The sequence below is a fragment of the Erpetoichthys calabaricus genome, chromosome 6, assembly GCF_900747795.2.
Source record: "Erpetoichthys calabaricus chromosome 6, fErpCal1.3, whole genome shotgun sequence".
NCBI classification, from domain to species: Eukaryota; Metazoa; Chordata; class Cladistia; order Polypteriformes; family Polypteridae; genus Erpetoichthys; species Erpetoichthys calabaricus.
Window position 1 is genome coordinate 105,947,917 of NC_041399.2, and position 17,129 is coordinate 105,965,045.

The window sequence follows — 17,129 nt, forward strand, 5'->3', positions numbered from 1 at the left end:
GAGCAGTGCCTAGTTGTGTCCACACATACCTCAGTGCAAGACACATGACAGCCCGCATGGAGTTTGCTAAAAGACACCTGAAGGACTCTGAGATGGTGAGAAATAAGATTCTCTGGTCTGATGAGACCAAGATAGAACTTTTTGGCCTTAATTCTAAGCGGTATGTGTGGAGACAAACAGGCATACTTTCCGTACCCACTGTAACTACGTAATTATAGGTAGTTTGCTGAGAAGTCTCTGACATGTTGCCACTAATAGTTGCAGTAAGTAATGACCTCTTGATAATAAATACATGAAGTTGGCTTTTATTAACATTTTATACAAATATCCCACTTCATGTCACTGTTTTCTGTATATAGAGACGTGTGAGAAGTCTAGAACAAGTTTTTTGGGCATTTATAGATTTATTACACACAGGTATAGGTTATAATGATCTGTTTATCTTTTGTTTACAGGCTTGGAAAACAACCAGCACTGATGTAGGCGTGTTGCTGAGGAGCCCCAGACTTGACTACCTCAAGTTCAGTTTTATTTGTTACATCATCCCCCAGGTTTCACCAGCTCAACGACATCCCTTGGAAAGTTTCTGCTGAAAAGAATTGAACATCTAATTAATAGGAGCAGCTAGCACTGAATTTGAAACACATTTGCTAAGTCAACAATTTGCAAGTTATTCGTGCTGAATGGGTCAGAGGAGGAGTTTTTCTTCACGAACCAAGAAAGAGCAAGGGAAAAAGGAAACATTTAAGTTTTTGCTTTGTTTTAATCAACATTACCTAGTGGTTTAACAACATTGCTGCTTTTTCCTTCTCCTGTCACCCCTTCCCCATCCCCATCTTCTTTTTCAATTTTGCTATAGCTCATTGGTGCCTGCAGTCCATATTTTGTACTGTCTCTGTCTTAGGCACTAAATAAGTGGGCTTCATGGGATGCAAACATGTCCGACCCTAATGAGCTCCGGCCAGTAAATACTGAGTACGCTGTTTCTCTTTTAGAGCAGCTAAAATTTTTTTACGAACAAAAATTACTAACAGACGTCGTATTAATTGTGGAAGGCACTGAATTTCCTTGTCATAAAATGGTTCTGGCAACATGCAGTTCATACTTCAGGTAGGTCTTTTTTTTATATGTGTATTTTGGGTAACTTGGAATCCTCAGTTTTAATTCACAGTTTTAAAGGGACAGCATTTTGGGTGTTGGATTTAGGGAAAGAGTCATCTGTCCTTCCACTTTCAGAATCCAGTGTTAGGCCCCAGTTGCTCACTGTCCTATCTTAACCATTGTATATAAGGCAGAATATAAATTCAAAATTTCTTTTTAGACTACTTTAAAAATAATGTGAATTAATTAAATTTGATTTTAAGTTGACATTACCTTTACGTGATGTGCATATTTTGTTTATTACTTTTTGTAACATTAGATCAGGGGTCTCCAGAGTCTGTCCTGGGGGGCTTTAGAATTTGAAGGTTTTTATTCCAACAGATTTTATTAATGACTAGCTGTGTAAGGCTGTGCTGTAAAATGCCCGGGCTCCATGAATCCATGGATTCTGGCACTTCAATCAGTCAATCGCATCGGTTGTGTATTAGCGGTTAAGCGAGGTTCTCTTTCCTCAGCAGTTTCGTTTTGCCAATGTACTCCCCTCGCTTGTGTATTAGAGGCTAAGTGAGTTTCTCTTTTGTTGACGGTTTCATTTTGTTGAGTAGCTTTCTTTTGACTTCCTGCTGTAGCCTCGCACTTTCGGGCCTCCTCTCACTTCTGGGCTGGACAGACAGACACACACACACTTCCACGCGTAGACGTTTATATATAAGATAAGTCTGTTATTAGTGTTGTTGCTTGAGCAGTAAGTGTTTAATTTTTATGCTTCATTTTAGTTGTATTGCTTGTTAAGATTCCTCACCCTTGGTTGCTTATTTGGATTTTAAACAGCTGCATCCACTGTTTTAATTGCTTCTTTTTAGCAATATGATGCAAATGACAAAGGAACCAGCAGTTCCCCATCTCTCTGTTCTTTCCGTTTACACCTGTGTGTATGTTCATCTTAAACTGTATGGTTCAGTAAAACATCTAGAGGTAAACTGATGAGAAAGTGAAGGACTGAGAATTACTAATCCCATTCAGGCTATAAATCATTTGGAAAGGAAAACAACTAAAAAGTAAGAATGACCTGCCATGGCAGAACAAAAGCACTGACATGCCATAAATTTAATTAAGATCTGTTATTATACAGGGTGGGGCATAAAGATCTCCCACATTTTGAAGGGGTATAAAAAATGAACAAAGCTATCATTAAAAAAAAAAAAAAAAAGTATATTTTTCTAAAAAGTACATAAAAAAAAAACAACTTTTGTTTTAATGAGTTTTAAAAATCATATCAGACAAATGGGAGTCGTCGTTGGCAATAAATTGCTGAAGACGTTCCCGGAAGTTCTCCATCACTGTCTGGGTCATCTCAGGCAGAATGGTGTCGATTTCCTGTCTTGATCCTTTTCTTTAACACTAGAATTACCAGAGCCTACAAAAAAACTCGTAGATCCGTCCCACCTTAAAACGCTTCCCACTTCTCCGTCAGCATCTTTTGTCCTTTAAATGTGTTGATAAGCAGCAAACAGCAAGCAGTCTGCTATCACATCCCCCCACTAGCACACAGTTTTCAGTTGCTTAGAGCTGTATAGAGTGAGAAGTCATGCAAAATGATACCTTTTATAAATACTATATCGTTATTTGGAACACTTACATTTCATGTGTGTTCCGTGTCTACAACGATCTATGCACAGTAAACACATCGTTAAAACAGAAACGTTTTTCATGTTTTAGTAATAATTGACAAAATGTAGGCATGAAGTGTATAATGTGTGAAGCCTGAATTCCAAATATCTTTATACACTTTCACAAAAGATAAAAGTATAACAGAACAAATGCGCTCTTTTCTAAGGCTATAACCGAAGAAAAAGAAACTAGGTTAGTGCTGCTTGCTGTCCTACCTTCTTGGGTAGTATACTGGTTAGAGCTGCCGACTGCAACTCATAAGGTTCTGGGTTCAAGTCTTAACGTCTTCCAAAATAAACGTTTTGAGTAGTAAGCTGTTCTTATTGTTACTATTATATAATAAAAGCATGCATTTGATTTGCGACTGTAACAGCCGCTGTAAATGTATAATACTTGTCAAAGTTAGCATCTTTTTTTTAGCTTTACTAGTTTTACTTTATTTACTTATCTTCCTACAGCATAAAGTCACAAGTATACTGCAGAGCTTCCTCTGTTTGATCGTCAAGGGCATGCTCACAAATTACACGTGTAATGCCACGAAAAATACCTGCTGACAATTTAGTACGCGAGCAATGGTACAATAATGCAGTTAGACTTTTTTTTGGGCGCATACACCACGCTAGTGTTTAGATCTGGACAGTGTAGCGTTGGCGAGCTCTGTAAGCCGTGCTGTTTCTTTGAAGGACAGGTGATTGGCAGGATGACACCGGACTTTCGTCTTTACGCCTGGTGCAGCTACGTTGGTCTTATATGTGAAGGGACGTTTCTTGCGGGGATGGCTTCTGTTTTCTCCGATCTGAGTTCACCTCTGTTATAGCGCATCTTTATTTGAAAACAGCAGTGTCAGATCGGGGCGAGCGTGGACGCTAACTTTGACAAGCACTATAAATTTACAGCGGTTGTTACAGACGTAAATCAAATGTATGTTTTTTTATTGTATAATATTAACAATAATAGCAGCTCTCTACTCAAAACGGCAAACTTGAGAAGCTGCCAGCATCGAACCCAGGAGCTCTTGATTGGGAGTCAGCAGTTCTTAGCATTGCACCACGCAAGCAGTCGCATCAACCACTTACCGCAACCTGCTTTCTTTTTTCTTCAGTTATATTCTTGAATAAAAGCGCACTTGTTCTGTTATACTTGTACTTGTGAAAGTGTTTATTTGATATTTGGACTTCAGGCTTCACACCAGGCTCCTTTGGCCTGGATTACTGCAGCAATGCAGCGTGCTCATACTTTTCATGTTCATACCTTTCAGTTGGCCAACATTTCTAGAAATCCTTTTTTTGCATTGGTCTTAGTTGATATTCTAATTTTCCGAGATACTGAATTTGGGACTTTCATTAGTTGTCAGTTATAATCATCAACATTAAAAGAAATAAACATTTGAAATACATCAGTCTGTGTGTAATGAATTAATCTAATATACAAGTTTCACTTTTTGAATGGAATTACTGAAATAAATCAACTTTGTCATGATATTCTAATTTTATGACCAGCACCTGTAAATACTAAATAGAGTTGTTACATACTTTACTCAGTAAAAAGTTGTAAATTAGCAGTGAACTAAAAATATAAATATTTAACATAAATGAAAAACAATTGGAATTGACACCGTGTTCAACTCCTCTTCAGCTATTACAGCAACGGTTAGTACAATTCCCTTATGCAGTGAAGTATCCAGGCAAAGAAATCCATTTCTAACATTGATGTACTCGGTGCTATTTTTAATTGCGCACCAATCTTCATCTTTTTAAAAATGTTTACAGACAGCAAAATCCCTAGTAAATTTTCGTGTAGTGAAACAAAATGTGCATATTTTACTACATTATTGTAAATCATTGCTTGTCTGAGAAGTGCCTGAATAAACTGGGTAAACCCTTCATTTTTATGAGACCTTTAATCACTCGGCTCAAACAAATGAGTATACATGTTAGGATTTGGAATGATGGAGAAGTGAGAACTAGGTATGTAAGCACAGAGATTAGGGGAGCATGCAACGCTCATGATACTATGACAAAATAAAAATTGCACAACACCATAACAGAGTTTGGATTAAAAAATATTGTTCAGTTATCCATGGATGGGCCCAGCACTAACTGGAAAGTGACTTGTTGCAGTCAAAGCTTTTATCCGATGTGAACAAGACATTAGTCAACATAGGATCATGTGTACTTGACATCTCCACAATGCATTTTGGGATGAATGAAGATAGAGTGGATTGGAATAGGACCATTTTGTTTCCATCCTCTACTGGCTATTCAAAGATGGTCTAGCTTACAGAGAGGACTGGTTGATAAAAAAATCACAGGTTGCAACATGTTTATGCTGAAATTTTGTTAATGCCGCTACAGTGATCCCTCACTATATCGTGCTTGGCCTTTCGCGGCTTCACTCTATTGCGGATTTTATATGTAAGCATATTTAAATGTATATCGCGGATTTTTTGCTGGTTCGCGGATTTCTGAGGACAATGGGTCTTTTAATTTCTGGTACATGCTTCCTCAGTTGGTTTGCCCAGTTGATTTCATACAAGGGACGCTATTGGCAGATGGCTGAGAAGCTACCCAACTTACTTTCTCTCTCTCTCTCTCTTGCGCTGACTTTCTCTGATCCTGACGTAGGGGGTGTGAGCAGGGGGGCTGTTCGCACACCTAGACGATACGGACGCTCGTCTAAAAATGCTGAAAGATTATCTTCACGTTGCTACCTTCTGTGTGTTAAGCTGCTTCGTGAAGCAACATGCTGCACGGTGCTTCGCATACTTAAAAGCTCAAAGGGCACGTATTGATTTTTGACTTTGTTTTTCTCTGTCTCTCTCTATCTCTCTCTTTCTCCCTGCTCCTGACGGAGGGGGTGTGAGCTGCCGCCTTCAACAGCTTTGTACCGGCGGTGCTTCGCATACTTAAAAGCCAAACAGCCCTTTTGATTTGTTTGCTTTCCTCTCTGTTTCCTTTGAAGAGGAAGATATGTTTGCATTCTTTTAATTGTGAGACAGAACTGTCATCTCTGTCTTGTCATGGAGCACAGTTTAAACTTTTGAAAAAGAGACAAATGTTTGTTTACAGTGTTTGAATAACGTTCCTGTCTCTCTACAACCTCCTGTGTTTCTGCGCAAATCTGTGACCCAAGTATGACAATATAAAAATAACCATATAAACATATGGTTTCTACTTCGCGGATTTTCTTATTTCGCGGGTGGCTCTGGAACGCAACCCCCGCGATGGAGGAGGGATTACTGTATATAGAATATGGGACTGTATGTCAAAGAGAATTTAATGCTTTGGCCTCCAATATCCTGAATAATATTGCTATTCGCCAAGCACCATAGTATTTTTGAATTTTAATTCTAATACTGATTTTAGGCAGTATTTTTATTTTTTAGTTACTGGACAGAAGTTAGTGAATATATTTATTATTTGCACATGGTGAGATAAATCATTTCATGAAGATCATATCATTCTTCATAAGCCTTATGCTGAAATCTCCCTACCTGGCACAAAGAAAATTCAGTATTCAGTAAAGTATTATAAATAATTACATTATTTATAAAATGTATTTATGTGATGACATTCACTGTTCAATGACAATTGAAGTCAATTGTTTGTGAGTAATTCTTGTGTGCACCCTATCTATAAGGCTCATGGAACATTTATGTTTAGGAAAAGGTCCTGACAGAAGTAACCTTAACATTGGAGCTCTTCCAGGTCCCTTTTTAAGAAACTAGTAAGCAGAAGGGTATATCAGTGATGGACGTTGTTTGTGGCAGAGAAGGTCCTCGGTCAAGTTAAGACTAGAAAAGAAATTTAGAGGCAGCTGCTTGTAATAAAAATGGAAAGTTTACATTTTCTAATTGAACTATTGGCCAGGTTTTTTAAAAAGGCACCAGTAAACCACCTGATTGTTAGGAATATGCAGTGTTTTGACCCAAGGCAGATGGTCTCAAGTAAGGAGTAGTGTGCTCAGAAAATTAGTATCCTGCACACTCCTTGTCTGATCAAAGCAAGTGAATCAGTCCGTGTGTGGTGATGTGCTAAGGGATTTCAAGAAATTTTGTGATTTTTACTGTGAGTACAACAGACTTTTGTGAGAAAGGTTAGATGCTCTTTTGAATGGAACGATGAGTTCCAAAGCAGAGTTCAGAAGTCTATGGGATGTAGTGAAGGTACTACTGTTTTTTTTCACTTGGACAGGCAAGAGTGGAGAGAAAGATAAGGAGATTGTAATTGAGAATCTGATGGAGCAGTCTAGTGCAGTGATGGTGAACCTTTTAGAGACCGAGTACCCAAACTGTAACCCAAAACCCACTTATTTATTGCAAGTGCCAACACGGCAATTTAACCTGAATACTGAGGTTTTAGTTTAGAAAAAACACAATAACAGAGCTTTCAATGATACAAACAACTTTTTATTGAAAGGTAAAAGTTTGCATTTGGCATGCTTTTGAACAATTAACGTGATTTTTGCTGTTGTATGCATGCAGATAATTTGTCTAACCTTGGCTCATACTTTGTAAGTTTGAGAGCAACACATGCAGTACTCATGTCATCTGTTAGTCTGTTTCTGGTGTTAGACTTGATATAATTCAAAGCTGAAAACAGCTGCACACAAGCATAAGATGATCCAAACAAAGTAATGAAAGCAATCCCAATTGCTTTCATTGACTTAAAATTATTTGGCAGAGAATTCCACACTTTAAGGATTTAATTTTCAGAACTAACTGTGCTGTCCTTTGTCATCCCTTCTATCTTCTCAAGTGTTTCATGCAGGTCATAGAATTTATTTTTTCAGATACAGCTTTCTTGAAATTCCAATAGCTCCATTTCCAGATTTCCTAAATCTAACCAGCAGGAAAGATCAAGTTCTTCAAATTTGGCTTTATCTGGAGAAGTAAGAAAACACAGGGTTGTCTCTATCTTACGGAACTATATAAATCTGTGTTACAAACTCCACACAGAGCCATAGCAAGGTGTGGGGCAGCCACCCGTATAATTGGTATCCTGGCTGCAATGCCGTAAAAATGAATACAGTACTGATGTGCACAAAACCGAGTCCAAAACAGAACTGAGGGAATAGGGAAAAGGTGGAGGCTTTTAAAGGGGAAAGACAGGAAGTGAGGTCAAAGGGGTTGGGCTCATGAGGGCCTTCAACCATAGGCTCTATCCCGGACGTGACATCACAGGGGCTGGAGCCGGCAAGGTCTTCTTCCATAGGCTCGGTCCCGGAAGTGACGTCAAGAGGACCAGGTGGAATCTCCCGTGACTGGTCTGCAGGAAAGGGAGAAAAAGAGTCGGTGCACTCTGCCACATCCTGGTTTGAATCTGAATTGCCATTACTCAAGCCCTTTAGTTGCCTCGCATGCACATGTGTGTGACATCTGTTACTAAAATTCACCTTTGCAGCTGCTACAATGCTAGAAAATTCCTTGTAGATTTCCTGATGGCTTGTAGGATTGTCTGCAAATATTGTAGAATTTTCTAAATGTATTTTTAGATTTGGAAAATATTTCAGTTGCCCACTTTGAAGGTCTCTTTCAAAAACCTGCTCTAAAATGTTTTGATAACACAAAACATCCTTTCTGCTGTTTTTCCTACACCTTGTAGTTGTTTGTTCAGTATATTGTGTAGTGTAAAATCTGGAAAAAAAACAAAAAAAAACAAAAACATGAGGTTGGTAAGCCAGGCCATATCAGTGAGCTGTGGATATTCCTGCCCTTTTTCATTCATAAACAGCCTAATTTCATCCAAGCAGGCTACAAATCTCTCCAGGACTTGTCCTCTGCTCAGCCACTGGACATTAGTGTACATAAGTAAACAATTTATACTGTGCCTGATCCTCCACAATAAGTGCTTGAAACTGAAATTCAGAGCACGAGCCATGATGTAATTCACCATTTTTGTGACATCTTTGAGGACATCATCAAATGTCTTGCTGCTTTCCCTGGCACAAAGAGCTTTTTGATGTATAATACAATGTAACTGAATGACTTGATGTTTTGTTTCTTTAACAAAGAACTGTGTGAAACCAGATGTTGCCCCCACCATAGAAGGTGCCCCATCACTAGTAATTGAAACCACTTTTTCTGGCCTCATGTCTTGTGACAAAAAAGCCTCCATCACAGCATTGTATATATCTATGCCTTGTGTTCTTTTAGGCAAAGATACCAGTTTCACCAGCTCTTCTCTCATGATGTCACGAACAGCATAACACAAAATTACTGCTAGCCTTGCATGATCATTTATATCTGTGCTTTCATCCAAGCACATGGAGTAACAGGCTGTGTTTTGTAAGTCGGTGGTGAGCTGCTGACTAACATCATTTGCCATGCGCTGGACTCGATCTTTTACAGTATTTCTTCTAAGTGGCATCTCTGAGACGCGTTGAATTATTTTATCCTTGTTTGGGAAATCATGAAAAAGGGAATTACTCCCAGACAATGTGGCCATTTTGATAATATCCCCATCAGACAGGGGCTTACCATGTTTTGCTGTGCACAGTGAAATTTGTGAACTGGCAGCTGTCATATTTGTTCTAGAAAGATAGTTGCAAAAACTAAGATACTGGGAATGATATTTCCTCAATTTCCCTCCAAGAAACTGTTTTCTTTCAGTTTCACTAAGTTTGGCAACACTTTTGTGCTTGGTGTCAAAGTGCCGTCTGACACTTGAGGTGCGACACACAACGCTTTCATTACACATAATACATAACGCTTTCCCATTGCATTCAATTACCCCAAATGACTCTGTCCAGACCTCTTGGAATGATCTTCCACTATCTGTTCTTGCTTTTTTTGCTGTATTCATTTTTGGGTGTTCAAGACTTGGAGTCTACAAAAACTCAAAATTAAAAAAAAAAGAAATGAAGCACCCAATACAAATCTATCCCTATACCAAAAATAGCTAACACTATTAGTTAACACTAAAGAAGTGGATATTCCCTGAATCAACAATCTTCTCCCCTGTGCTATGCCACGCTGTGAGCTATGCTCCCCTCCAATGTAGCTCCTCTCCAACCCCACCACGGGAATCACCTTCGCCACAGACTGAACAAGCTGCCATCCGCGCCGCACCCTCACACCACATGTGAGCTGCCCGCCTTACAGGCGAGGGAGGAAGCGCTCCCATTGGGCTGCTGGGCAGAGGGGCGGGTGATGTGAGAGATGTCCTCAGCCACTTGTGGATAGGGGGAGGGGAGCAGCCCGGCCCCGCGTCCCTCTGGTTTTCTAGTAACGAACTTTGGCGGACTCTGTGCTAGGGGGACAGCGCGCGTGCCCACAGAGAGGGTTCTGAGTGCCCCCTCTGGCACCCGTGCCATAGGTTCACAACCACTGGTCTAGTGGTTGCACAGAGAATCATCATTGACCACATCAGGGCTGTTCTAGGAGTATGTAATTTTCTGATTACAAAAGAGCTTCTTATGTCAGCTGTAGGCGATTGGCGAAAGAATTATGTTTTCAGTGACAAAGAAAGATGACTGAGGGAAGGACAAAGATTACCTTAGAGGAAGAGCCTCATGAATGGGCTTGACAAGTGGAAAAACAAATTAAAGACCAAGTAAAGGCTGATGCAAAAGCACTTAAACATGCAGCAGATGAGTATGCTGTAAAAGCAGAAGCTAAAAGCAAACTGACTTTAATAGCAAATCAAACAGACTCTGTAGCACTGTAAAAATATATTTCTAACAAAAGCTTTAACTCTGCAAAATCTTTGGGAGTTATAAACAGGTTTGCTTATTTTTGATTTATGTTTTTCTTTTTATTCCAAAATTTATTAAATTGTACATTTGACCTAACACTGTTAATGTTTTTCTACAAGTTGTAGTTTTCACAGCTAAGAACTAACAATGAAATCATTAATCCCATAGTGGCATCTAGTGTGCAATTGTTGAGCTAGAGGAGGATTTGCAAAAGATAGGCCTAAAGATAATTAACACTGTTACAAATCCCACAAACATGTCACATCCATATTATTGTTGTAGAAGATATAAGAGCAAAGACATGAAAATGTGCATAGAAGCTATTTAAAAGTCAGAAAAGTTTTAGAATTTTGCTGGTAAAAAGGGTAGGAACCCTGATGATTTCACACAGTTCAAGTAGAAGCAAAAATTGGCAGTATCCTGTCTGGTTTTGGATGCTTCTCGGTCCTCTTTGTGTTGCTGTGTAAATATAACAAGAGTTTCTAACAAGCAGGATTCCTTTTTGAGTTTCATGTATGATGCTTTAAATGTATTGTGACTAAATTTGTGGGACTCTTTATACATAGTCTCCCTATTTTTGGGCACTGCAGTGTTTGTATTAAAACAGTTACACATACTTGCATGTACCAATTACAAATTGCTGACTCACTCTTCCTCCAGACCAACTACAAAAATGTACTTAATAAAACTTTTTTTTTTTCTACAGTACATGTAATAAAAAAGAGCATATGCTAATATGAAATCTGTTGGTGCTCCAGTTATTTCACATAGCTAAAAATATTTTAAATTGTTTTACAATGTTTTTGCACTGTTCGAGTACAAGGTACACAACCGGGATCAATTTGATTTGTAGAAAGAAGAAAATGTGAGTTTCACATTGTGGATGGCGTGACCTGGGTGTTTATTTAAAAAAATAAAATGGTGGCTCACTTGCAGTAGTCCTGATGATGTATGCTAATGCAAAAATAAACTTAACATGAACATACATAGTTTTTTGGCAGATGTGTACAGAAGCAAAGAAAGCCAATTATGTATTTTTTGCTTTGGCACGCATTGTCTGTGCATTGCAGTGGTTTCACACATACCTTGGAATACAAACTAAACAGCCAGCCTCAATATAACATGCTGTGCTCTTCTTTGTTCAATTGCAGATTACATGACTGCTCAAATACAGCCAATCCTCAACATTCACATGGGTTACATTCCTAGGAAACAACAAGAAAGTTGAAGACTAGAATGTTAACACATTGAACTGATGGGGATTAGGGGGCTAGATTTCAGTGACTGTAGTCTTTCGCTAGAGACTGATCAAAATACACTCTTCATGGAATTCTTTATAACAAAATTCTGCATTTGATAATATGCAATTTTCATAACACAGTAACTACAAAATAACCCATAAAATGCATCAAAATACAATTGGTAATATGTAAAAAAAATTCTCTCTAGACATTTTATCCAATTCTGTGACATTTTGTGCTAACATCTCCATTTAAAAAAAATAAAAAAAATAAAAATAAAATTGAAATCCTTAAGGCTCTTGATGCATAGCAGAGACAAGCTGATGTTTAACCTGAAGGCTGCGATCAATGATGGGTTCGGCAGCTCTGATGTCTATTGCCAGCTGGTCAGTTCGTTAACATATAAACTTGCGGCTGCTGACATTCCAGCAAGAAGTTTATCTAACACCTTTATTTTCTCACTAAGCCACATTACTGACTTTGTATGCTTGGACTTACAGTAGCCTCTGGTGGACTTGCACTGTGCTTCGAGGGCATAATTGCGACACACGATCTGATTTTTTTTTTTTTTTTTTTTGAAACAGATCAATGAAAATATGGAACAAGCTCTTTACGACATTAGAATGAACAAGATGATATCCAATTGTATGCAATTCATTCCCCTGTCCCCATTGTCAATGTCAATCAGACCTCAAAACATTGAGAATTGACTGCATAATGAAAATATATAATATATATTTTTTAAAAACAGCAGTGGTTTTAATACAAATTAAGTTGGAAGGACTTAATTTTAGACATTTTTATGTTTTTGGTTTTTACTTTGATATATACTGTGTGTGTATATAGAATATATATACACCATTTTTTTACATAATTTTGTCATTATGCTGATAATTTTTTCTTATATTGCTGTCGTACTTAATTCAGATGAGCAGTTCACATAAACTAAATAAAAATGATGATTTGGAGTTATTTGAGGAAGGAGGAGTTTGCGGTATAATTGTAGAAGTGTGACATAGGTAGAAATCACTCCTAATGTATAACATTGATTGTACTTGTTTGACTGGTAAAGGATTACTTCAATATTTTGAGGATTAGATTGACATCTGTAAAAGTAAGGTCCCCCATAACACAGTGGAAATGTGTGCTACCTTGCTGTTATATTGTAATACATAACACATCAAACCTTAACATTATTATTATACCCCAACATTATTATACAATAATGATGGGGATGATTGTGAAGATTCAGGTTGGGCCAAATAAGGGAATTGATTTCCTTAAAAGAAGAGAATATGAAAACAAAACATTTACATTTTGTTTATAAACGAATAAAAATGAGTTGAATTCATCTTGCATAATAGATCATCGTAATACATTTGTTATAATTGCATGTATTTGATTTACCAGTCTTTTTGTTTCCTTCATTTGAATTATGTTTTGTGAGTCAAAATAACTTCTTACAAATGGGTTAAATTGAACTTTTTTTTATTCTGTTTTCAATTCAATTCCAGTCTGTTTTCTTAGAGCTAGATGTTGAAATGTACCATGCTTCCTCAGGCCCACCATTAAACCCAAAAACCCTTAGAATATATAACCCAACATATTAATGTATACTAAGTGCTTAAACATCAGGATTTATTTCAATAAATAGGTTTTCTTCGTATATTTCAATATATGTTTCATGTAGTTGTGATTAGTGAAGGTTGTACTCTCACAGTATATCCACAGTGCATATATAACAATACAGATTATTTGTTATTTTGTTTCTCTCTCTGTCCTCTTTGTTTGCATCATATTCATGATTTAGTCTGAGTAAAGAGAAATATGGGATGTTGCTTATTGGCAATTTAGGGAAAACACAGAAAATAAGCATTGCTTGCTATAAAACATGTATTCGATAAGTCCCTTACATACAAATTAGTTCTGTTTTGAGAGTGTGTTCTCAAGTCCACTTCATTTGTATGTCCATTGAAGTTAGCCTAGGCACCCAATGAACACAATGCAAACCCCAGCCCTCAACTCCTGTACAAAACTTGTACATGTATAGCGGTTTGTACATAAGAAAATGCTCTTAAAAGTCAATATTTGTATTTTGTTAGTTTTTTTGTTATGTGTATTTTAAAAATAAACAACAAAAGGTTGATTTTTGTTTTCATTGTTTTGCATTGGCAGATATCGCTGTTTATGCTATCAGATAGCCTATATATGCATACCTATCCTGCCTCTACTCATCTCCTATCATAATCATATTTGTACTGCACAGTACACAACAAAGTTCTTTTAAAAGTTTGTATTTTTTGTTACAGATTTCTAGGGCACTTTAACAACAAACAACTGAAATTTTTTTTTTTTTTTTTTTTAATTCCCGTTGTTTTCTATCAGCTGATCTCGTTACAGTAGACTGTTACCTCTAGTGAATGAGCACACATGGTTATCTTCAAATCCACTTCCAGCCTCCACAAAGAACTGGATGGCATCATCACTTGACATCTACTGCCCATCACTTAATATTGATGCCCATTAAGTGTTTGCGGTGACGATTCATGAAGGTATTGATGCAAGGACAAAAAAAAAAAAAACCTTCCGCCACTAACTCCAGTTTAGATGTATAAAAATAAAAGCCCTGCAGTACTCCTGATGGGATGCTCATATCTGAACATCATACATTAGAGTTGATTAGGACAAATTGATGAGAACAAGCTGTTCACAAGATCTGACCGTAAGTCCCTATTGTGCCTGCGCTCCGCCACACTACTTGGTTTTGTATGGCATGGTAATGTGGTTCTCTAAGTGAAGAAGAACTTGCTCGTGGTGAGTTTCCAACTGTGTCCCCATGTTCTGGTTGAACACTCTGAATTCCAGACATCTTGGGCTTGAAATAAAGCATGTTATCTCAACATAAACAGAAATACAACCCAAAATACAACCATTTGTAGAGGTGCACCCATGTGACTGAGAATTTTGCCTCAGCAGTGTATTTGGGATCATTATTTATTTTGTTGTAGGGTGAAGTACCGTCCAATGAGTATGGAGGCATTTACTGGAACTGGAACAGATATGTTTCTATTCACCTCTGAATTCATCGTGTAACTGCTACTGGCAGTTCTGTCATCCATGAAGTGTGCCAGTACCTATTATAGCCATATACTCATTCAGGAAATGGTCCCCGGAGGCAGAGAAGGCTCTGAGAGAATGCTTTGGAACTACAGACTGGGATATCCTGCAGGAATCACATAGTGAGAACTTTGAGGAGGTTGTTGACTGCACTACTGACTACATCAACTTCTGTATGGACATTGTAGTTCCAGTAAGAACTGTACGCTGGTATGCTAATAACAAGCCATGGATTACAAGTGACATCAAGGGCCTTTTGAACCAGAAGAAAAGGGATTTTAAAGACGGTGATCAGCATGAGCTCAAGCGTGTCCAGCTCAGGGCGGCAAAGGAGCAGTACAGGAGCAAGCTGGAGCAGAAGTTGCAGAATAACACCATGAAGGAAGTGTGGGATGGGATGAAGATCATCACTGGCTGCAGCTTGAAGCGGGGTGCCACCATCGAGAGAGACTTGAAGAGAGCAAACCAAATGAACAACTTCTTTAACAGGTTTGACCACCCTAACCCACTCTCACTCTCACCTCGGAGTACTGCACCCTCCACACATCCTACAGCTGATACCAGCACAGGAGAGACATCCCCACCCATAATTACAACAGCACAGGTGAGCAGAGAGCTGAGGAGACTTTGTGCCAGTAAAGCAGCGGGTCCAGATGGAGTATCGCCACGACTGCTGAAGGTCTGTGCATCGGAGCTGGGGGGTCCTCTACAGCGCATCTTCAATCTGAGCCTGGAACAGGGGAGAGTCCCGAGGCTTTGGAAAACCTCTTGAAACCTCCAGTCCCAAAGGTATCGCATCCTAGTGAGCTGAATGACTTCCGGCCTGTTGCTCTGACATCACATGTGATGAAGACCGTGGAGAGGCTGCTGCTTCACCACCTGAGGCCACAGGTTCAACACGCCCTCAACCCTCTGCAGTTTGCATATCAGGAGAAGGTGGGAGCGGAGGATGCCATAATCTATATGCTACACCGATCCCTCTCCCACTTGGACAGAGGCAGTGGTGCTGTAAGAATTATGTTTCTAGACTTCTCTAGCGCCTTCAACACAATCCAACCTTTGCTCCTTAGGGACAAGCTGACAGAGATGGGAGTAGATTCATACCTGGTGGCATTGATCGTGGACTATCTTACAGACAGACCTCAGTATGTGCGTCTTGGGAACTGCACGTCTGACATTGTGGTCAGCAACACAGGAGGGGTCCTGTTCAGCCTATATACATCGGACTTCCAATACAACTCGGAGTCCTGCCACGTGCAAAAGTTCGCTGACGACACTCCTATCGTGGGCTGCATCAGGAGTGGGCAGGAGGAGGAGTATAGGGACCCAATCAATGACTATGTTAAATGGTGCGACTCAAACCACCTACACCTGAACACCAGCAAAACCAAGGAGCTGGTGGTGGATTTTAGGAGGCCCAGACCCCTCATGGACCCCGTGATCATCAGACGTGACTGTGTGCAGATGGTGCAGACCTATAAATACCTGGGAGTGCAGCTGGATGATAAATTGGACTGGACTGCCAATACTGACGCTCTGTGTAAGAAAGGACAGAGCCGGTTATACTTCCTTAGAAGGCTAGTGTCCTTCAACATCTGCAATAAGATGCTGCAGATGTTCTATCAGGCAGTTGTGGCGAGCGCCCTCTTCTACACAGTGGTGTGCTGGGGAGGCAGTATTAAGAAGAAAGACGCCTCATGCCTGGACAAACTGGTGAGGAATTCTCTATTGCTCTATTGTTGGCATGGAGCTGGACAGTTTGACATCTGTGGCAGAGCGACGGGCGCTAAGCAGGCTCCTATCAATTATGGAGAATCCACTGCATCCACTAAACAGTGTCATCTCCAGACAGAAGAGCAGCTTCAGCGACAGACTGCTGTCACTGTCCTGCTCCACTGACAGACTGAGAAGATCGTTCCTCCCCCAAACTATGCGACTCTTCAATTCCACCCGGGGCGGTAAACGGTAACATTATACAAAGTTATTGTCTGTTTTTTACCTGCATTATTATCAATCTTTAATTTAATATTGTTTTTTGTATCCGTATGCTGCTGCTGAAGTATATTAATCCCAAGGGGAAATTCACAAAGTGTCTGTCTGTCTGTCTGTCTGTCTGTCTGTCTGTCTGTCTGTCTGTCTGTCTGTCCGTCCAAGCCATAACACCCCCTACCACAATGTTTAACAGATCAAATAGTATACTTTGGATCTTGGGCAGTTCCTTTTCATCTTTACAGTTTGCTTTTGCCATCACTCTGATACAAGTTTGACTTTGCCTTGTCTGTTCCACAAGAGTTTGCTTTTGCC

General features: G+C 39.2%; 1 protein-coding gene across 3 annotated transcripts in view; it reads left to right on the plus strand.

Moving 5' to 3' along the window:
* The window catches only part of kbtbd2 (kelch repeat and BTB (POZ) domain containing 2), a 57,666-nt gene that overhangs the window by 26,188 nt on the left and 14,349 nt on the right, over nucleotides 1-17,129 (plus strand). For all 3 annotated transcript variants that reach the window (XM_028803832.2, XM_028803834.2, XM_028803835.2), the window contains exon 2: nucleotides 456-1,110. In XM_028803832.2, the coding sequence (XP_028659665.1) occupies nucleotides 938-1,110 (173 nt within the window). In that variant the 5' untranslated portion in view covers nucleotides 456-937. The remainder of the gene's footprint in view (nucleotides 1-455; nucleotides 1,111-17,129) is intronic.